The sequence below is a fragment of the Arachis duranensis genome, chromosome 7, assembly GCF_000817695.3.
Source record: "Arachis duranensis cultivar V14167 chromosome 7, aradu.V14167.gnm2.J7QH, whole genome shotgun sequence".
NCBI lineage: Eukaryota > Viridiplantae > Streptophyta > Magnoliopsida > Fabales > Fabaceae > Arachis > Arachis duranensis.
Genome location: NC_029778.3, coordinates 8,602,164 through 8,623,304, shown reverse-complemented (window position 1 = coordinate 8,623,304; position 21,141 = coordinate 8,602,164). Strand labels below are relative to the sequence as shown.

Below are 21,141 nucleotides of genomic sequence, written 5' to 3'. Positions count from 1 at the left end.
CTAAATTAAATATCATCTCCACTCTAATACTTATTAAGTAATTGGTAGGATACAGTTCGAAATAATTTATATTATTCAAGATATTTGAACACCAAAAGGTTTTTTATGCATATAAGATTGTACTTTGAAATGACCCTTTTCAAGTAGACTCAATTTTATGTGAAGTTAATAGTTGAAAATTATTAAATAATTTAAAAAATTTGACTAAATTTTCATTTAACGTCTCTCAAATTATCAACTTCACATAAAATTAACTGTACTTGAATTTTCACTTAATTTAAATAACTTATAAAACTAATTCTACAACTAACAATAAAAACGTAAAAACTTCAAAAAAATGTTAAAAAAATATTTTTTTAGTAATAACAATTTTAATATCTAAAAAGAGATATATATTTGACAAAATCTTCGTTAAAAAATTAAAACAATAAAATGATCCTAAAAGAATATAGTCTATTTGACAAAATGTATCTACTATTTAATCAATCGTTAATTTATTTAATCAACCATTAATTTTTTAAGAAATTATTAATTTAATTCTAACCAAATGAATATGGAGATGAAAATAGTAAAAATTGTAATAGAATTAAATTATAATTTCATAAAATATTAATCGTTGTCAAAATAAATTAAGATTTGATCAAATATATGTGTTATTTTTGTTAAATAAAACATTTTTTTAGTTGTTGTTCTCATTACCATATTTGAAAAGATATTTTTGTCAAAATCTATATCTAGGTCAAAGGGATTATTTTATTTTATTTTATTTTTTACATTTTTATTGCAGTTAATATAGGAGATATTTTTTGAAAATTCAGACAAGCGTGCTGCGTGCCCCCAAGGTTTTCACTTTCTGACGTCATAACGCAACATGTCACGCGCTTTCACGCTCCAAAACACAGCAAAAGTGTTGGGTGTTACCCAGAAATTTACGTTAAACCGTTGACATAGAAATCCCAACTCTCTAATATAGTTAGCATCAGCAAATCAAAATGCTCCACGTGTCATTATATTACATTTTTATTATCTTTTCCAATTGGCATGTGTTTCCTCTCCCCTGATTCCAGTAACCAGATTCGCCGCAACCCCTCTTAGATTTTCTCCTCTTCTGATCCCTTTTCCTTCCCTCTCTGCATTTTCTGCATCTAAAGTTTCCAACTTTGATCAATTCCCATAATTGGGTTCATCAATTTTCATACTTTATTAAAAAACAAAGATTGGGTTGAGCTTCAAATTCAACCATGGGAAATGCATTGAGGTTCCTGTGTGGGAAGTGCTTCGAGCCCTCAGCAGCTGATTCTGGATCACTTGGGCCACACGGTGTCTCCTCCGCCACCGTCGGCGTTTCGGCACTTGCTCATGATCTCTTTCAATTTGACATCACCTCTCAGGTAAATAATGCCACCCCGTACAACACCCTAATTTGGAACTAGGTTCATGCTTGAATAAGCTTGTTTTATGTTTAGAGCTGGTTGGTTATAGTGAGAAACTAAGAAATATTTCTTGAGATAGTTAGTTGTTGAAGCCAGAGAAAGCATGTTAGGATTATATGCTTGTTTGGTTTTGATTATTTAGTTACTTCTGCTCAAAGTATCTCAGAAAGTCAAGTTCTTTCTCTATTGAAAAGAACATAAAAAGAAACAGGTCTTAAGTACTTACCAACAAGAAAATCAGACTTGGGAATTCATCTAAGCTCATATGGAGCAATGAGCTAGCTTAGGTAAACTTGAACAATAAAGCTTGTAAACCGATATGAGTTGGCTCGAGTTTAATAATATGGTTACCACTTTCCAAATCTACAATGGCGCGGCACACTCGAGGCCTAATTGTGTTATTTTCTGCTAATCTAGGCCGGTTTTGTGAGATCTGTATTTTTTCTTTTAATTTTCCTTTTGTGTTTGTTTAGGTCCCGGAAGGACTGAGCAATCATGTTGTATCTTCTAAGAAGGCTCAGGCTAACTGGTATTAATCACATTCTTTACGCTGAGTTGATTACTGAATTGTTGACTTATTATTATGATTGTATATATATTAGTGCAGTTTCTGGTTTTTCTTCTTCTTTTTACAAATTTTTTGGACCTAAATTTGAAGGTATAGAAAGTTAGTAGATGCTTGGAGAGAATCAAAACCCCCTCCAAAGACACCTGAAGAAGCAGCTAGGCTTGTGATTCAGACCTTGAAGAGACACCAAAAAGCAGATGTTGAGGTTTGCATGTACTAATTACAAACTTATGTTCAAGCAATGAATGTGTCTTTTGACATACAAAAGCAAATCTTAGAAAAAAAAAGGGAAAAACTTATCTTGGTTTGTTTATAGGGATTACTGGCTTTCTATGGTCTTCCACTACCTCATACCCTTGTTGAAGTAGCTGCTCAACCCCCTACATCCTTGCCAGATGGAGTGAAATTTGAATTTCACACCTTGCCAGTAAGAGCAGTGTTTATGTTTGAATCTAATTTGGGTACATTTTTAGTGTATTTTATGCAGATATCCAAATCTATAGTATTATCATAACATTTAGTGATATGTGCAATCAAGCTTAAAATTTGGTAGCTGACATAATTTAATATCTCAATGGGACTAGGTTGATGCAAAAGCAGTGGCAGATGGTGATACTGTAACAGTGTATGTTAGCACAACAGACCCCAGGGAATCAGCATATGTCCCCGGCAACGTGCACGCAGCAGCGGTGCAAAGATCAGCAGCGCGTGCTCGGAGGAACTATGAACAAGCGGATGCACTTCACCAACAGATTATCGACTCAGGATATCGGTTAGTTTTTAGGAGTTTTCCAGTTCTAAATATCAAATGCTCCAAAAGCTACTTAGTTTTTGTTCAAATGGTTAGTAATTGTTGTCTTATTCAGGGTGATTGTTCATCAAAATGAGGAAGTCCTTGCTAAGAAGTACCGGATTCGACTAAGGTAATTAATGATCAAACTAACAAGAGAAGAGTTGTTTCAGATTAGTAAGAATTCACTGGACTTGAAAATTCGTACAGGGGAATTGATGCTCCTGAAAGTGCAATGCCATATGGAAAGGAAGCTAAAAATGAACTAACAAAGATTGTTCAAGGAAAGTCTTTGAGGGTCCTTGTATATGGAGAAGATCGCTATGGTCGTTGCGTTGGAGATCTCTACTGTAATGGTGTTTTTGTACAGGTAATTCGGTTTGTACTTTCTCTTGATTTTTCGTTCATTTGTCACGGTCACCTTTGGAACATTCTTGAATCAATGTATCTAGATACAATTAAATAATAACGAAATACATGTTAGTTCAATTTAGCTCTGTATAACATAGGATTGCTTTTAAGTTTCTCATTTTGCTTTTCTTTTATGATAAGGAAATGATGCTGAAGAAGGGTTTGGCATGGCACTACTCAGCCTATGACAAAAGACCAGAACTAGAAACAGTATGTGATATACTACTTTTTCTGGTTTCCTTCATTTCTTTGTCCCTAAGCTATATATCTAAACTTTATATTGCTCTTATTCTAGTGGGAAAAACAAGCAAGAGCAAAGCGAGTTGGATTATGGGCCTCAAAGAATCCAGAGAAACCATGGGAATGGAGAAAGGACAAGAGAGAAGCTAGATAACATCATCAAAATGCCAAATGCAAAATAAAATTCTGCCTCTTCCATGCTTGGGTGATAAAGTTAACAAAAACATGAACATTGTACACAATTTTTACAGAAGAGGTTGAAACATATGGAAGATTCACATACCATCAGGTTTGAAAAGAATTACATATATTTGATGTTTAAGTTTCTCTAACTCCTTGAAAATGAGCAGTACATGTGCTTACTACATATAGACACAAGAGTGATCATTGAAGTAGAACCTTGTTATTTTGATGCTATAATAAATATGTATAAACTATCATATAGTACATGTTACAGATTACAAAAATGAAATTACAAAATTGAAATTGAATCTGGTAACGGAGCATTATAGTCTTATCATTACCCCTTACCCGTGGTAGTGAACTATGGAGATTACTTAGCATCGTTCTCCAGTCCATATGAATCTGAATCACTAGTTCTGTAACCTAAAATTCCACGAAGAAGAGGAAAATTACGACACAGAATGCTGCAATCTATTAACCCATAAAAATCGAGTGTTACCTATATGCTTATCACATGCTTTCCAAACTGAATTCCGACTTCTAGCTGCTTTATCGATCCAAACATTTCCCTTTAAACCAAGTTCATCACAGTATATTAAGTAACCAGAAGTTCCAAAGCAGGGTAGTACAAAACAAATGGCACACTACAATGAAATCACCCATTGCTATGGATCTAGATTGCCAATTGAGCTAGACTCAGAAATCATATAATGTCAACACCAAATACCAATCACAAAAGGTGACTCAGACCTTCTAATTCTGAACAATATGCATGAGTTTCATTCCTAGTCCCACACACTAAAAATGCTAACGTACAAAGACATCATAAAAAAGATAACTAATATATTAGTTTTTCTCTCTCCAACATTCACAAGCTAGGACTTTGCACTTCTGTCTATATCAAGTTATGTTTAGATATCTGTTGTAACAATAACATTTCTCACAAGGTGGAAACTCACAAGTTATGTTCTGTGTATACCAGTGACTAAGACTAAATTGTTATATAACCATTTTCAATTATTAACACCCTTAGATGACAATTTAGTCAAATCATCTATTAGTCTTCCCTATGGAAATTTACAAAGACGACTGCAAATGACTAAATTGCTATCTAACATTTTTAACTATCCGCAAAGATAGATGACAATTTAGTCAAATTAACTAACAATTCTCAGACATGAAAATTTACAAAGACAACTGCACCTAGTCTGATCCTTCACAACTATGCTAACATAAAACACAAAGAAATGAACAAAAAAATGTAACCTTTTGAGGATCCTTGGGGACCCCATATCCACTGAAATACATCTGAGCAACAAGGAGCTGCATAGAGGTGTCACCAGCCTTTGCCTCCTTAAGGGTATCATGGAACCACCGATTGGTACAATCTGCGACCACACGGGACAGTGGCATCCGACATTGTCCCTCCGATGTTCCCATCTTACCATGTTTTAGAGAAGGGACAGCAACCGTGTTTGTTTGCATCCTTTGTGGTTGTTGCTTCTGTGCTGTCGCCGTCCTCTTCGCATTCCCATTCGCAGATGATGAAACGATGCGACACAACTCGTGGAACCTAACCGCAGAGAGAATTGATTTTCCCATATATGAAATGGAAAAAAGTTTAGATTTTTGAAAAGCAGATGGTTGATAATGGATTGGATTTTTTTGGGTTTTGTTATTTTAATGTTAAAGTTTAGATCTTTGAGAAGTTAGCGATGGAAAATGTCTTGGGTTTTTTTTTTTTTTTTTTCCCTCTTTTATGGGTTTTGTTATTGGTGGTGGAATTATAAAGGTGTGAGATTTTAAGGAAATGATAATGGAATTGGAAGAATAAAAGAATGGATCATAGACTGAGACATGGGGTTCAAGTTCAATTGCCAATGATCCTTGAATCAAGGGTTAAGGGTGCGCTTGGATTAAAACATAAAAATATCTGTCTTTGTCTTTTTTTGTCATGAACAAATATCTAATTTAAACAAATGTAATAGGCCTTTCTGAAAAATTATTATGAAGAAGAATTTTGTGATGATTTTGTCAATATAATTTCTATTTTTTTTTCCTCAATGGACTTGAAAATTTAAGTTTTGGAATCTAAAAAAAATTATATAAAAAATCTATACAAGAAAATGTAATAAACAAGGTCTCAAATAAGCATTGGCAACTGCATCTCCTATGATCCAATAACAGTTTCTGTCATGTTTTACATTATATGATGAATGAACCACCACACAATAAGTGAGGAAGAAAATTTGACAAACACTAAGCTGTTGCATTAATGTGGCCTATCCCTATTTCATGATGAAGACTGTGAGCCACATTTTACTGTGTTAAAAGGACCAAGTAAGGGCTTGAAAGAACATCACCATTCACAACACAAAAGCTTGCTCTTGAATTCTCATTCTCTCAACACAATGAGTGCAAATTGTCTCTAAAGCTCTACAATGATTTCATAAATGTATGACTTAAGATCAATCAACAGTATCAAAGAATAATTCATCATCCACAATCATTAGGGCAATAACTTCACACTCTCATAAGAAGGAACATAACTAATCCTCTCCACAATTATTTAATGCCTATTATTACAGATGTGTTTCATATGTGGGAACAAAAACACAGAAAATCTCAGGAAAGAAAAAAAAGACCCTCAAGTTCACACTTTACACATACATCTACTCAATTATTTACATGAATGTTCTAAAAACTTAGTAGAGTATCCCACAGTGTCATATACAAAATGCAAGCAGTGGTTTGAACTTTGAAGACCCTGCCTTTAAACACCAGGGATTAGGGAGATTCTCTGTGTAATAGTGGTGGTATTGGCGGGCTCATCATTCCCTCTTCCCGTCTTTCGTGATTCTCTTCTTTTACAGTAGATAGTGGCCTGTTTGGACTATGATATTCCTTGAAGACACTGCTTGAACTTAGAGGGCTAGGTGGTTTGATCATAGAAGGGGAAGAGTTGGTACCCAGAGGAGAACTTGTGCCGGAGTTGGGAGATGCAACATCTTCGCGCGGCAAAGGAGAAATCGGTGGTTGTTCACCAATATCAGTTTCTTTCAAGGAGAATTTTTCCTCCACAACATCATAGGTATTCCCAGTCCTAACTTCTTGAGCAAGAGAGCACCAGCAACAGCATAGCCAAAGTACGCAATCAGAAGCCGAAGCCTTACCAAAGCAGAAGTCATAAGCAGGCAAATTGAACCTTTTCCTCATTTGGATCCTCCAAAATCCACCATAAAGTAAACCAAGAAAGCACAAAAGAATCCCAGTAGCTACTAGAGCCTGCCTAACAGTATCATCCCCAATATTAACAGCAGCCAATATAAAAATCCAGAAAGGAGCCATACAAAACAGCATAAAAGTGGCAATATGAACAAACATATTTCCAAAGCCTAGTCTCTCCATATTCCACCCGAAGACACAAAAAGTGCAGAAAAGTGATAGATAAGCCTGAGAAATATCATCCCAAAGGTCAAGTATTCCTCCACTCCACTGAGGTCTAGTTTCAATTACCCTTTGACGATCATGGGTTGCAAATGAATATTTCTTCTCAAATGTTTTCACCTGTGGCTTTTGAGCAGGAGATATTCGAACCTGCGCTTCTTCGTCTGTTGGAGAATCATAATCTCTACCAAGAGGGCTAAGAATGGTATATAGACCAGCAGTCGCAGCTGCACCAATCGAAAAAGACATACATATTCCGACTCCTATGGCTGGGCGCTCAGATCTTTTGTACCCCAAATTTAGACCGCAAAGTGCATATTGAGAAAAACAGTTTAACTGAAGGAGAATCACCACCACCATCATGTGTGCCCACTCATGAGGCTTATATGTTCCATTCTTGCAATACAATTTTCTAAGTTTTGAGATATCTTTCGGACTCCATCGGCACAGAAGAACAAGGTGATAGACTCTTTGTGGGTGCTGATATAAACACATAAGTGTAAACAGTGCATTGAGTATTTGATTGTTCACTTCAAACCATGCATTCCTCTGGGACTTCTTCGGCAGCACAGCATTTAACATTCCAGTCATCACAAGGAATAGAATTGCACCCGAAACAGCGACGCAGAAGATCCACACAAAAAGGGCAATGTTCATTGGGTCCCTAAACCATTCTATGCACATCTTCTTGAGTGAACCCCAATCTAGTTTCTTAGAGAGCATTCCGCTGAACCTTCCTCTCAAGCCATGAGGGGAAGGCACAGCCTGTGAAATCTGGTCTTTCGAGGTTGCAAGCCGCTTGAATTTCGCAGATGCAGAACCAAATTTGAAGAGATTGAGCCTATTGGGAATGGAACTCAAGGTGCCCTGGAATTTCTTCTGGGGATTTTCGCTGCTCAGCAACGTTCTTCTTGAAGTTGAAAAATCTATCGAAACGAACTCCATTTCCTTATTACTTCCATTAGATTCCTCAATTTCATCTTTACAATTGTCAACAACCATTCTGATACTTGTACTCTGAGCTTTTCTCAAGTCAAGATCAGAACCTTATAACCAATTATAATGATACAGAACAATTTCACAAACACTGCAAGGGCATAAACAGAACCAGCTGAGATAAGTACTAAAAATTCCATGGCAAATTACAAGTGGATCCAAAGAACATGGAATATCAAGACACAAACTTTATATAAACAGATCATTCTAAACTGATCATTAAATGATCAAGGTCAAACCCCAAAATCTAATTCTAAACAAAATTCAACAGATCCATAATCTAAAAATCATGGTAACCAAACATGCTCTATAAGATAGAAATCTCAGAAAAGTAACATCAAAATTCAAAAGGCATATTCAGGAATTGGTGCAAAGCAGAAACAAAAACACACACATACATACCTAAGAAGGCGTTGAAAGCAAGTAAGAATCAGATTCGACAAAACTCAGAAAAGATGAAACCGCTGCAGCTGCAGGATTTGAAAAACAAAAATGGTTAGTTCGTTTATTCTTGCTTGGAACAAAGTAATAACTATAAAGCAGGGTTTGGAAGTAAAACCTTTCAATCATGAGAGTCAAAGAGATAGGAAACTGCCACTTGCAACCAAAAATGGAAAATAAGAAAATGAAAGGACACAGCTCATGCTATTGAAAATTCTAAATTCCATTTGGTGGGTGCAGGTTTCTTGTTATCTATATGTAAGAAACCAAACAATGACAACATTAAACGGAAAAAAACTGACCCAGTAAAAGAAAGGAAGAAAGAAACAAAGGAGAACAACAAGGAAACTGAAAATATTTTTTTTTCTTTTTCTTTTTTTAATCTAATCTAGTCATCTGAGTTTTGTCACCAAAGTGGAAGAGAAATATGGGTCCCACCATTGTGTAAGTGAAAAATGAATCAATGTTTGTTTATTATTGTTTTTTAGTTATTTTTTAAAATCTTTTACAAGTTTATCTGTAATTCATAATTTTTAAGAGATATAATAATTCTTTTAATTCTTTCTCAAAATTAAAGAATAAATTATCCTTTTATACATATTATAATGTAATAAACTTAATTATACACACATACAATATTTAAATATAAAATATTAAATATAATTTTTTTAGTAAAAAGTAATAACATAACAAATAAAAAAGAAAAAACAAATAATAAGAAATTGCTTAAGAAGCAAGACAGTCTCGTTGAATGCTACTCTCAAATTTTTTTTAAGATAACGAGAGCTTTACTTGGTGAGTATGATTTCTTATCGTTGTCTTTGTCATGATGTTTGCTCACTTTGTTTGCATCTCTCAAGATCAACCGAAGATTAACATGCCATTGCTAAGACATAATGTCCCAAAATTTTAGCACCAAAGGATCAACAAAATCAGAGTTATCTGAAAATTATTGACAAGAGTAAAAGGCATTCATAAAATCTGTTTCACAAATAACATCTTTTTACCCCAAGTCATGGGCTAGAAGATATCATCTTCAAATAGTAAACAATTCTACTTGCAGAATATTAAGACTCTCAATCGTTTTCAAATAGTCACGTTGCCATTTGCCAACTTCCATTCCAATTTCTGTTACCACAGACAAAACCAACATGATCACCAATACCAGGATAACTTACATCATAATTAATCTTAAAAATATCCACCAAGAAAAATTCATGAATCACTAATGATAGAGGGGATAAAAATTCGTTACAACTCAAAAATATTTTGAAACTCCTTTTTCAAGGACAATGCTATACTAGTCACCTTATTCAGGGGTCAAGACTTGTGTGGATGTAAGATCTCATTATTTCTGAAACGCCAAATCCACCATAGACCAAAAAAGAATCTAAAAGGACATTTTTTACTATGAAGCAACAACCAGTTCATCAAATTCAAAGGTTGATCAAAAATTTCCAAAACTTGCCAAACTAGTTGAGCTTTCAGACAATCCTAAATACAATGAACAACTGATTCCTGACCAAAAAAAATATTGTAGACAACTATCCGTCAGTGAGATGTCCTTCCTGAAATGAAAAGTAGTAGTGGGCAAAGCCTCCCTAAAACAAAGTCAGGCCAAGAATTTATGTTTTACCGAAATAAACTGATGCCAAAACCAAAGCCAATTTCTCTGGTCCTCCAAACAAATTTCTTCTTATTAAGTCACAAATAACCACTACGAAAATCATAAACCTTTGATGTTGCACTAAACCAAAATCATCCTACCTCTAAACCTGCTTGCACATCTGGATTATAAAAAAAAATATTACCTTACAAAAACTGATTTAGAAGATAATAAATATTATAAAGGTGCCACGGTTCAGATGCCAAAAATCCAAAATCCGAAAATCCATATCATATATAATTTCAATTCTAGATAATTAATATATTCCATCATTTCTATTTTCATGGAATATAAAACTTGAAAAATGTTTATTTAATCCTAAAGCACATTTAATATATACTCCAAAAGCTTAATTTATCCAAACTTTAACTATATATTAAATTAGTTAAATGAGTAATTAATTTTTGTATTACAAATGTGCAAAATAATTATATATTTATTTGGCTACGTTACTATACAATACAATCATATTAGATATATATTAAAATCAATACTAAAATCAGTTATAATATAAAATACACATTAAAATATAAAATACACACTAAAAATAAATTAAATTATACATATATTTATATATAAATACATAATAATTAATTTTAATGTACAAATAATATTTTTTTATACCATCATAATGTATAAAAAAATAATTTACTCTCTAATTTAAATAAAAAAAATACTTGACCAGTTACCTATAAACTTTACCAATATTAATATATCCTTTTGAAAAGTATAACATCTCTTGTATGGCATTAATTTTATTATTGGGTCAACTTTATCATATTTTATGTTAGCTGACAGGAGCTTGAATGCGATACACTTAACAGATCATGCAATGACATGTCTTTCTCTGTAGTTTAGGAATTTTAAATTAAAGAGTGAGCAAGCATTTTTTTTTAAGACGATACACTTTTGGTGTCTTAAATTCGCCACATTAATGATTACTAATAAACTATAATTATCAGCAACCAGAAAAAAGGAAGGAAAAAAAGGGCCAAGGAACTATAAACTTAATACACTTCTTTCTTTTTCATCCAACATAACCACATATCAACTTTCTTCATTTATCAATTGTAACTAATTTTTAGGTTAGGCCAATTTTGATATATTACCCTCCCAACCTTTTTTTTTTGGGTATCCCAAGGTATTCCCAATCTGGTAAGTCAAGGGCTAATCCATTACAAATCTAAATTTCATTTAAGAGTCTGTCGCTGACTAATGAGTTGTTGCATGCATAAATAAGGATTCGAACCTCCCAACATTTGGTTAAACAGACAAATGGGTTGACCACTCGATCAACCTTTCCAACTAAAACAGTTGAAAATGATGACATTTACCTTCTTTTTGCATGAATTACAATGGCAAAATAAAAGAATAAGAATGACTAATAATGAGTCAGATTGAATAACAATGTAATTTGCATTGTAAATGCCTCAAAATTAAATGGTATGTAAATATTAAAACATCTCCCTATGGATAATAATAGGTTCACGCAATCTCAAAAATAAACTTAGTTCTTGAATTTAAGTCCACTTTGAAACCAGGAAACAAGTACACTTTATATATAAGTTAGATTTGTAAGATGAACAAACTTGAACGACAAGTATAAAATACAAGGCAAATCATCAAACATGAGTCCAACCCACAAAAGACTAAGGTGTGCAATTTAAGTAAGATCATCCTCCTCAAGTTCTTTGGCTTTCAGCTTTTCCTTCACCCTCAAAAGAAGCGTTGTCTTCAATGAATCCTACACAAAATTCATGCATAAATGCAATATTCATCATCAAATAAAGACTAGAGCCTCTTATGGAATGATCCAAACAGGTGCAGGTTATATAAGTCGATAACAGCTTACCAGAGGGCTCATGCTATCGAATTCCTTGATAACTTCGGTAAATTTTGTGACATCTTCTTCATCCATCGCGGAAGCAATATTCTGCTCAATTTTTCAAAAATTTCAGTACTTCAACTGGATCACAGATTAGCAAGATTCTAAAAGGTCCTGGGATTCTTATACATTGTACTTTGTAATTAAAAATTAATAAGGAAATTCCACAACGGGTGACATACCGCCAATAGTCTATATTCACGTGTGCCTCCAAATGTTGGATCCATCTCCTGCCAAAAGGAAAAAAAAAAAGGTCGCATAAAAAGAATTGCGCAACAAGCTATTTTTTCAGGAGAAAGTCTAAGGGCCAGCACTTTTATTAAAATTTGGTCATCATTTAACTAACAAAAGAAAAGTGAGTAATCTCACACCATTAAAAACACTAATGATGGCTAATCATAAAACCTGATGGTCCCCTAACACTCATCTTTTTCCAGACTCAAGTAAAGTAGTCTAAAAAATATTAGACCTGATATCGCTCCAACGCATTGGTGATAGCGACAACGTCTCCCTTGCAAAGTTGGCAAATGCCGGCATTAAGAAGATGCCCTCTAGCTCCATATTTCAGCAAATTATTGTTGAGAGATTGGCGTGCTATGTCTTCGTAAATCTCAATTGCCTTCTGGTATCTATAGAATTATCATAAGAACAAGCATAAATTTTAACTGAAATGGAAGGCTAAAATAAAGTAACTTTCTAAAAAGTAATTGCAACCTCCTATAAACGAAACAAAATGCAACTATGGACTGAATAACCGAAAAGAAAAAAAAAATATTTGAATTAAAAAAAACTCACTGTTCTAGTTGAGAAGCAAATTGAGCAACTTTTGCCTTGCACTGGTTTGCAGAAGTTGTCCCTTCTTCATTTTCATAAAAGTCAGCAGACTTTTCATAGTAAGCAATGGCCTGCTCAATGTTCTGTTCAGATTCATACAACTCCGCAATTTCCTGTGTGTAAATCAGTAAAAACTAGTGTGAGATGTTCATAAGGGTTCCAAAAAGAATACCCCCAAAAAGAGGGATACCATATATAAAAAAATATTCATACACAAAATAAATAAATAAAATATCATATGTAACCAAAAATAAAAAACATAATGTATACCTTCAAATATTTAGCTGCCATAGTGATTCTTCCAATTTCACAGAAAAGATTTACAGCTTGGTCTAAGCAAGATACAGCCTCTGCATTAAGAGAGATAAAAATAAAGTGAATTTTTGAATGGCACCGTTTTCTTCATATTAGTGCAAGCCATGGCATGTTAGCACAAGGTTCATGGTTAGCAACATATAGAATTTTAACTTGGGAAAATCAAGCTTAGCAAAATAGGATGCAAATAATCACCATTGTTGATTGAAAATTTTAAATCAACTTGCACGGACTAAAATCTTCATGAAACATGGTTAAAGAATTGAAAGAAGCGAAGTTTGAATTGAAAACAATAATCATCTATTTACTAGAAGATGTTGAAAATTTGAAGAATTACCAAGAATGTTCAAGAGAGGTATTTGATTATTAAAAGAATGATGACAAAGCATGCAAGTTCTACAAGCTTCATGATCATCACCAATGTAGTCTTAGTTGTTAAGAAAAAGAAATTATTATTTTACTAAGAAATTTAGTCTATATAAAGCCATACATGCTTTGTGTATTATGTGTGTTCCAAAAAATGAAATGAATATGTTTTGAAATGTTAGAAACTCTCCTTATTATTATGAGTGTTGGTGAGTTTGAGAGATTGAAAATATGGTAGTGTTACTTATGAGAGTGAGTGATCTTGGAGCCAATTAAGTGTGGGTATTATATTTACATTTGGTATCAGAGCCTGGTTAGATGAGAACCACTTTTAATATTGTGTGGTCCGGTCCCAAATTAGATGGAAAACTTGATTATAGTTATTGGGAGACTTTGATGTCTACCCATTTGAAGGCCTAGAACCTGTGAAATTTCATTGAACTATGTTTGCAAGAAAGAGCAGATGTTGTCTAACAGAGGAGAGATTAATTGGCGCTATCTCAATTTCATCAAGGTGTAGATTATATGGTGTTTGGCAAAATAGCAAATGCCAAAAGTACCAAAGAGGCATGGAACACGTTGAAGCTGTAATATAAAGGCATAGATAAAGCTCAGAAAGCAAAGCTACAGTCTTTCAGAAGGGAATATGAAAGATATGAGATGTCTAGCTCAGAAACTGTTGAGCAATATTTTACTCGTGTTACGGATCTTGTCAATAAGATGAGAGTCTATGGAGAAGATATGCAATAGTAAAGTGGTGGAGAAAATTCTTCGCACCATGCCGATGAAATATGACCATGTGGTGGCTACGATACTAGAATCTCACGATATAGATACCATGATGATTGCAGAGTTGCAAGGAACCATGAAAAGCCACATCAGTAGAATACTGGAGAAGTCAGAAAAATCAACCGAGGAAGCCATGAAAAGTCGAGTGAATTTAAACAATGTTGCAGAATCAAGTCGTACACAAGAAAGACGAGGTTGCGGTTTTAATTTTTAAAGTAGAGGCAGAGGAAGTTTCAGATGTAGAGGTCGTGACAATTACAACCAAGGAAGTTCTAATAATTTTACACCACCTAATCAAGGAAGAGGTGGAACAAATTTCAGGTCTGTCAACCGAAGAAGAGGTCGAGGCAATTTTTATCAAAAAAGAACCAATTTCAATTGCTTTCATTGTGGAAAGTATGGACACAAAGCAGCAAATTGCAGATTCAAAATAATGAATAACAATCAAGCACACATTGCAGAAAATCAGCATCAAAATATTGATGATGATCCGAGTACTCAAACTTTATTTTTTACAAGTAATTCATATGCTGAAGATGAAAATATATGGTACTTGAATAATGCCTGTAGTAATCATATGTCTGGTAGAAAGGAGTTATTTTCTTCACTAGATGATTCAGTTAAACTATTATTGAAATTTGGTAATAGTACAAAGATCCCTATTGAAAGAAAATGGCACATACCAATTAGATTGAAGGATGGTTCTCTGAGTTATATTTCTGATGTTTTCTATGCTCCGGAACTTGATTACAATTTACTGAGTATGGGACAATTATCTGAGAAGGGATATAAGATGATAACGTATCGTGGATATTGCACTGTATTTGACAACAATGGACGGTTCATAGATAAATTAAAGATAATTTCAAACATAATATTTTCGTTAAAAATTCAATATGTTAATCCCTCTTGCATGAGTTATGTGATACTTGATGATAACTGGCACATGTGATTTGGGCATTTTCATTTTTTTTGCCTAAACTACCTGCCAAGAAAAGGACTTGTTTTTAGACTACCACAGGTTCATATTCTCAATTGTATTTGTGAGATTTGTCAAATAGGAAAGAAGCACAAAGATCTATTCCCTACAGGAAAGTCATGGAGAGTCAGAAGATTACTTGAAATTGTATATTCAGATCTCTGTTCTGTAGAAATTTCAAGCAACGGTGGTAGTAGGTACTTTATCATTTTTATTGATGATTTTAGTAGATATACATGAATATGTTTTTTGAAGCAGAAATCCAAAGCATGTGATACCTTCAAGACATTCAAGGCGTTTGTTGAAAAATAAAGTGGCTATAAAGTCAAAATTCTTAGAACAGATAGAGGAACAAAATATCTTGCTTGTTCAGATTACTTTAAGCAACACGGAATTTAACACCAACTAACAACTAGATATACTCCTCAACAAAATGGAGTTGTTGAAGGAAAAAATAGAATCATCATGGATATGGTCAGATGCATGCTCAAGTCAAAACAAATGCCTAAAGAGTTTTAGGCAAAAGCAGTCACAACGGCAGTTCATATTTTAAATAGATGTCTAACAAAGAGTGTTCATTATAAACTCCAGAGGAAGTTTGGAGTGGAAAACGGCCTTCCATCTATCATTTTAGAGTCTTTGAGTGTATTGCTTATGCCCACGTACCAGATCAATTAAGGAAGAAGTTAGATGACAAGGTGAGAAGTGTATCTTTATCGGCTATAGCACAGACTCAAAAGCATACAAGCTGTATAATCCAGAATCAAAGAAAGTAATGAGACATAACGTTTGACGAGAAAGCCATGTGCGACTGGAACACAAAGACAGAAAAGCAGCTGACTATAATTCCAAATACGTGTGATGAAGTAGAAGAAAGGCAACCTGACACAACTGAACAACCAGAATCATCTAGAAGATCTCAAAGAGAGCGGAGACTACCTGCTAGATTAGCAGCTTATGAAGTTGGTAATGACAACGATCTGTCGGATGAAAAAAGCATAAATTTTTCTCTATTTTCATATTGTGAGCCGTTGAACTTTGAAGAAGCCTCTAAAGATAACAATTGGAAGAAAATAATGGACAAGGAGATTCATGCCATTAAGAAGAATGACACATGGGAGTTGACAGATTTACCAGCAGATAAGAAGCCGATTGGAAGAAAAGTGGATTTACAAAACTAAGTACAAATCCAGTGGTGAAGTTGATTGTTTCAAAGCAAGATTAGTTGCAAAGGAAAACAAACAAAAACTAGGTATCGACTACTTTGAAGTATTTGCTCCTATTGTTAGATTAGACACTATTCGTATGATTATTTCACTCTCGGCCCAAAATAAGTGGAAGATCCATCAAATAGATGTTAAGTCTGCATTTCTAAATGGTACTTTAGAAGAAGAAGTGTACGTTGAGCAACCTGTAGGATATGAAGTTCTTGGAGAAGAAGATAAAGTTTACAAGTTAAAGAAAGTTTTGTATTTAACTGCAACCAGACCAGATATTATATGTGGAGTTAGTTTGTTTAGTAGATTTATGGAGGAGCCTTGTACCAACCATTTGCAAGCGGCAAAAAGAATTATTCGATATATCAAAAGTACTTTAAATGATGAAATTTATTATGAGAATACTAATGAAATAAACCTTGTTGGCTATATTGATAGTGATTGTGCCGGAGATATAGAAACAAGAAAAAGTACTTCAAGATTTGTATTTCATCTTGGTTCTGGTGCAATTTCATGGTCGTCAAAGAAACAACCAGTAATGGAACTCTCTACAACAGAAGCATAATATATAGCAGCAAGTTGTGTAACGCAAACAGTTCGGTTATGAAGAATTCTTGAGGAATTAAACGAGAAACAAAGTACTCCAACAACAATATTTTGCGATAACAAGTTAGCTATTGCACTTTGCAAAAATCCAGTATTCCATGGAAAATCGAAGCATATTGATATTCGATTTCACAAAATTAAAGAGTTGATGAATGAAAAAGAAGTTTTGATTGAGTACTGTTACACTGAAGACCAAGTTGCAGATATATTTACAAAGCCGTTGAAGATCGAGTCATTTTACAAGTTAAAGAAGATGTTTGGAATGATTAATTCTGCAAGTTTGATTTAAGGGAGGCAATGTTGATTAAAATTTTTAAATCAACTTGCATGGACTAGAATTTTCATGAAACATGGTTAAAGAATGGAAAGAAGCAAAGTTTGAGTTGAAAACAATGATCATCTATTTACTAGAAGATGTTGAAAATTTGAAGAATTACCAAGAATGTTCAAGAGAGGTATTTGATTATTAAAAGAATGATGACAAAGCATGCAAGCTCTACAAGCTTCATGATCATCACCAATGTAGTCTTAGTTGTTAAGAAAAAGAAATTATTATTTTACTAAGAAGTTTAGTCTATATAAAACTATACGTGCTTTGTATATTATGTGTGTTCCAAAAAATGAAATAAATATGTTTTGAAATGTTAGAAATTCTCTCTTTATTATTATGAGTGTTTGTGAGTTTGAAAAATTAAAAATATGGTAGTATTACTTATGAGAGTGAGTAATCTTGGGACCAATTAAATATGTATATTATACTTACAACCATGAAAGCAAGCAGGGAGATGGATCTCAATTGTTGCCAACATACATGTACACAAAAGTTTTAATATCCAATTTAAGGAGGTGGAACCATGAAATCAGACTTTGGATAAAATGCATTGTATATTTGCAGCCAAGTTTGATATTTATACATGAAAGCTTGAATAAAGACTAAAGAGATAACAGCCAAAAAAACCTATATATTTAACCATGAAGAAAACCATAGATTTGGATTAAATTTGGTAGTATAAGTAATCATGCTTATCCATCATCTATCGTTCATTTCAATAGAAATGTTTACTTTTCTTTCGAGTAATATAAGCACACAGACATACCAAAATCAATATTTGTGAATGGTTCAACATAGTATTAAGTGCAGATAGCCATAAATTAATATGTAATCACATGTATATACAGACATACATACCACTTATATTAACTTTTTTGTAACTATGTGCTGCATCAACATAGGCACCGGCAGCTTCATGTTTGCTATCCAACTACAGGCCACGAGACAACATTGTCATTAGAAACTCAACACATGTACATCTGAACAAATCAAGCTCCAAAACTAAAATTAGAATGACGAAAAAAATAGAATCATTTACCTTGATATGGCAATTTGCCAACTTCACATAGGTGGCTCCTGCTTTATCCCCTGAAAATGTCACCATAACCAAACAACCTTAGCATCAAAGCATACTCAACCATTTTGATATACAATTACATCCACCAAAATCAACAAAAGGAGCCATCATTGATCATACATTCATGCTATGCAATATTATCAATTAAATGATCACTAACCCAAAAACGAAAAGAATATGAAGAAAAAGAAATGATCATTTTCAATCCAAAATTAAAAAAAAAAAAAGAGCTAAAATCCAAAGAACATAAAACAAAAAGATGAAAATTAAATTCCATCACATGGTTAAACCACCTACATGCATACAAATACAGGTACTATTACTTTTAATTTGGCCACCAAATTGTACTCATATGATGAACTTATTTTGAGTATGCATATATACAATATTGTTGACAACTATTAAATTGATATTTTAAACTTAGTCTTGAATTTATTTCAAGTAGTTAATGTACATTATTATTATTATTATTATCAGGAATATTGACAATCTTAAATCTTAATAATGGTACCAATGTCAAACATTCTAACAGTTCCATGCAAGCACAAACCAATAATTAACCTCGTACAACTAAGAACAAGAACAAGAACATGCAAATTCCATGGTTCCTAAAATTGAATGCAATGAAGAAAAATAATCCAACCCAACCAGGGATATTGACAATCTTAAATCTTAATAATGGCATCAATCACGAACATTCTAACAATTCCATGCAAACACAAACCAATAATTAACCTCATGCAATAAGAACAAGAACATGCAAATATATAATGGTTTCTAAAATTGAATGCAATGAAGAAATAGAGAAAGAAAGAAATGAATTGAGATTAAATTGACACATAACATACAAGATTTTGCGAGCTTGTAGCAATTAGCGGCTCTTTCGAATAGGTCTGCAGCATCGTCGAATTTGGAACCAAACAATCCCCAACCACCGAGCTTCTTCTCTGCTTTCTGTTCGTAATCCTGCCCTTTTTCCAAATTATCCCCCATTGCTATCGATTAGATTTTCTGAAATCGATTTTGATTGATTTTTATGTTAATTCATACATGAAGAATGTTGATGAAAGATTATGAAGAAAATGAACGGAGGCGTGTTATTACAGGTTGATACTATTCAGCACCAGATCAAAAAATTCAAAAATAAAAAACGATGCAACAGAAAACAAGTTTGCTTCTTTTTTAGTTTTTTGGTAATATGCTTTTTTTTTATTTGCCCCTTTCCTCTTAAGCGAACAAGTGTCAAACTTTTTCTTCTTCTTTTTTAAGGAGGGCTTCAATTTTTGGGTTTTAGGATTCTTATTGGGCTTTTTTCTGTCCATTTTAATTGGCTGATCCACTTAACTATAGGTCCTACTTTTTTGGTTCCCTATTCTCCCAATTTGATAAAACAACGAAAAAACAAAGGATTTTTTTTAATTAAAAAATCAGTGTAAAATTTATTTTATAAAAATATCTAATAATATATTTTTAGATCAACAAAGTTAGCTTTTCTAATTTAATTATTTATTACCCGAACAGTGAGTTAAATAGATGAATCTAATNACACTTAAAAATTATTATTAAAATTAAAATTATATTTTTTTATATTTTTATAATATTTTTTGTTATTATGTACTTACATAGTTACATACACTAAACACTACTCACATATATAGGTCAGTAGGTACTTCAATTTAAGTCCAAATCAAGTACAGTAATTATAATTAGAATTTAACTAATTTAGGACACATTTTAAAAATAAATGATCTTATATATCCAAGTTCTTTTTTATGAATCAAATTTAATTAAGTTAAATAATAAAATTTAGATAATATTATTTATAATTAATTTTTTTATATTAAACTAACTTAGTTATTTAGTTAACAGAAATACTTAATGTGTAGTATTATTTTTTAAGAATATAATAATAATAACTTTTTAATGCTTTTAGTGCATTCAATACATTGAAAATATAAAAAAATTAATCTTTATAATATTTTTTATAAAATACTTTATTTTATAGTATGTTTAACTTATCCTCTTAATACGTAAGTTAGTTAAATCCTTCAAATAATTAAGAAGTATTTTTTAAATAATAAAAAATATTACTTTAATTTTTAATAACATTTTAAAATTACAAAAAGATTTTTTCCCGTTTTAAGCAAGTAGATGGGAAAACGTGATCTGGTTTGGCTTGTGGAAGATTTATGTTTGAATGTAGAAAGATATGAGGAATGACCAGATTCGATCTTAAAATACTGCCAAAGATTTCTAAGCTGGCCTAAATGGACGGTGTGTTTAATACAAAATTCTGAGAATCTAATCGGTTAGTGAACCAAAAAATTAGAGATTTAAGAATTTAAAAATTTAATTAAAGTTTAATCCAAATTAAATTGAATATAAAAAAATATATTTTTGTATGAAATATATTTTTTTATAAAAAATATTTTTTTATTATTTATTATTTTAAATGAATTAACCGTTAAAATTATATGAGTTTGACTGATTAACTTATTTTTCAATCGATTTTTTTTTTTTGAGCAGCTCATTACTAATTATTTTTTTGGTGAACTAACCAACTCAA

The 21,141-nt window shown here is 32.6% G+C and overlaps 4 protein-coding genes across 4 annotated transcripts; 1 reads left to right on the top strand and 3 right to left on the bottom strand.

Moving 5' to 3' along the window:
- Nucleotides 1-835: 835 nt before the first annotated feature.
- LOC107496940 (staphylococcal-like nuclease CAN2) lies at nucleotides 836-3,641 on the top strand. The gene is made up of 9 exons (XM_016118259.3): nucleotides 836-1,391; nucleotides 1,907-1,962; nucleotides 2,092-2,206; nucleotides 2,318-2,428; nucleotides 2,586-2,773; nucleotides 2,868-2,924; nucleotides 3,002-3,161; nucleotides 3,344-3,412; nucleotides 3,498-3,641. Exons 1-9 carry the CDS (start codon nucleotides 1,242-1,244, stop codon nucleotides 3,594-3,596), a joined length of 1,005 nt encoding a protein of 334 aa, XP_015973745.1. The 5' UTR covers nucleotides 836-1,241; the 3' UTR covers nucleotides 3,597-3,641.
- Nucleotides 3,642-3,661: 20 nt separating this feature from the next.
- LOC107496941 (uncharacterized) lies at nucleotides 3,662-5,526 on the bottom strand. Its single transcript, XM_016118260.3, has 3 exons — nucleotides 4,892-5,526; nucleotides 4,125-4,194; nucleotides 3,662-4,048 (listed from the first exon to the last, which is right to left on the bottom strand). Exons 1-3 carry the CDS (start codon nucleotides 5,225-5,227, stop codon nucleotides 3,996-3,998), a joined length of 459 nt encoding a protein of 152 aa, XP_015973746.1. The 5' UTR covers nucleotides 5,228-5,526; the 3' UTR covers nucleotides 3,662-3,995.
- A 608-nt stretch (nucleotides 5,527-6,134) lies between these two features.
- LOC107496939 (uncharacterized) lies at nucleotides 6,135-8,785 on the bottom strand. The gene is made up of 3 exons (XM_016118258.3): nucleotides 8,628-8,785; nucleotides 8,471-8,538; nucleotides 6,135-8,159 (listed from the first exon to the last, which is right to left on the bottom strand). Exon 3 carries the CDS (start codon nucleotides 8,072-8,074, stop codon nucleotides 6,413-6,415), a length of 1,662 nt encoding a protein of 553 aa, XP_015973744.1. The 5' UTR covers nucleotides 8,075-8,159; nucleotides 8,471-8,538; nucleotides 8,628-8,785; the 3' UTR covers nucleotides 6,135-6,412.
- A 2,934-nt stretch (nucleotides 8,786-11,719) lies between these two features.
- Nucleotides 11,720-19,622, bottom strand: LOC107496936 (alpha-soluble NSF attachment protein 2-like). The gene is made up of 9 exons (XM_016118257.3): nucleotides 19,424-19,622; nucleotides 18,537-18,586; nucleotides 18,356-18,428; nucleotides 13,165-13,244; nucleotides 12,856-13,007; nucleotides 12,530-12,689; nucleotides 12,243-12,290; nucleotides 12,028-12,108; nucleotides 11,720-11,919 (listed from the first exon to the last, which is right to left on the bottom strand). Exons 1-9 carry the CDS (start codon nucleotides 19,566-19,568, stop codon nucleotides 11,839-11,841), a joined length of 870 nt encoding a protein of 289 aa, XP_015973743.1. The 5' UTR covers nucleotides 19,569-19,622; the 3' UTR covers nucleotides 11,720-11,838.
- Nucleotides 19,623-21,141: the final 1,519 nt, after the last annotated feature.

Excerpts from the sequence above, each read along its gene's own strand:
- LOC107496940 (XM_016118259.3), top strand. The coding sequence starts at position 1,242 with ATGGGAAATGCATTGAGGTTCCTGTGTGGGAAGTGCTTCGAGCCCTCA. Across the intron at positions 1,963-2,091 it reads AAGAAGGCTCAGGCTAACTG|GTATAGAAAGTTAGTAGATG; the intron begins GTATTAATCACA and ends CTAAATTTGAAG. Across the intron at positions 2,925-3,001 it reads AAGTACCGGATTCGACTAAG|GGGAATTGATGCTCCTGAAA; the intron begins GTAATTAATGAT and ends AAATTCGTACAG.
- LOC107496941 (XM_016118260.3), bottom strand. The coding sequence starts at position 5,227 with ATGGGAAAATCAATTCTCTCTGCGGTTAGGTTCCACGAGTTGTGTCGC. Across the intron at positions 4,195-4,891 it reads TCCCCAAGGATCCTCAAAAG|GGAAATGTTTGGATCGATAA; the intron begins GTTACATTTTTT and ends CTTGGTTTAAAG. Across the intron at positions 4,049-4,124 it reads AGCATGTGATAAGCATATAG|GTTACAGAACTAGTGATTCA; the intron begins GTAACACTCGAT and ends GTGGAATTTTAG.
- LOC107496939 (XM_016118258.3), bottom strand. The coding sequence starts at position 8,074 with ATGGTTGTTGACAATTGTAAAGATGAAATTGAGGAATCTAATGGAAGT.
- LOC107496936 (XM_016118257.3), bottom strand. The coding sequence starts at position 19,568 with ATGGGGGATAATTTGGAAAAAGGGCAGGATTACGAACAGAAAGCAGAG. Across the intron at positions 12,109-12,242 it reads GTGAATATAGACTATTGGCG|AATATTGCTTCCGCGATGGA; the intron begins GTATGTCACCCG and ends AAAATTGAGCAG. Across the intron at positions 11,920-12,027 it reads TCGATAGCATGAGCCCTCTG|GATTCATTGAAGACAACGCT; the intron begins GTAAGCTGTTAT and ends AATTTTGTGTAG.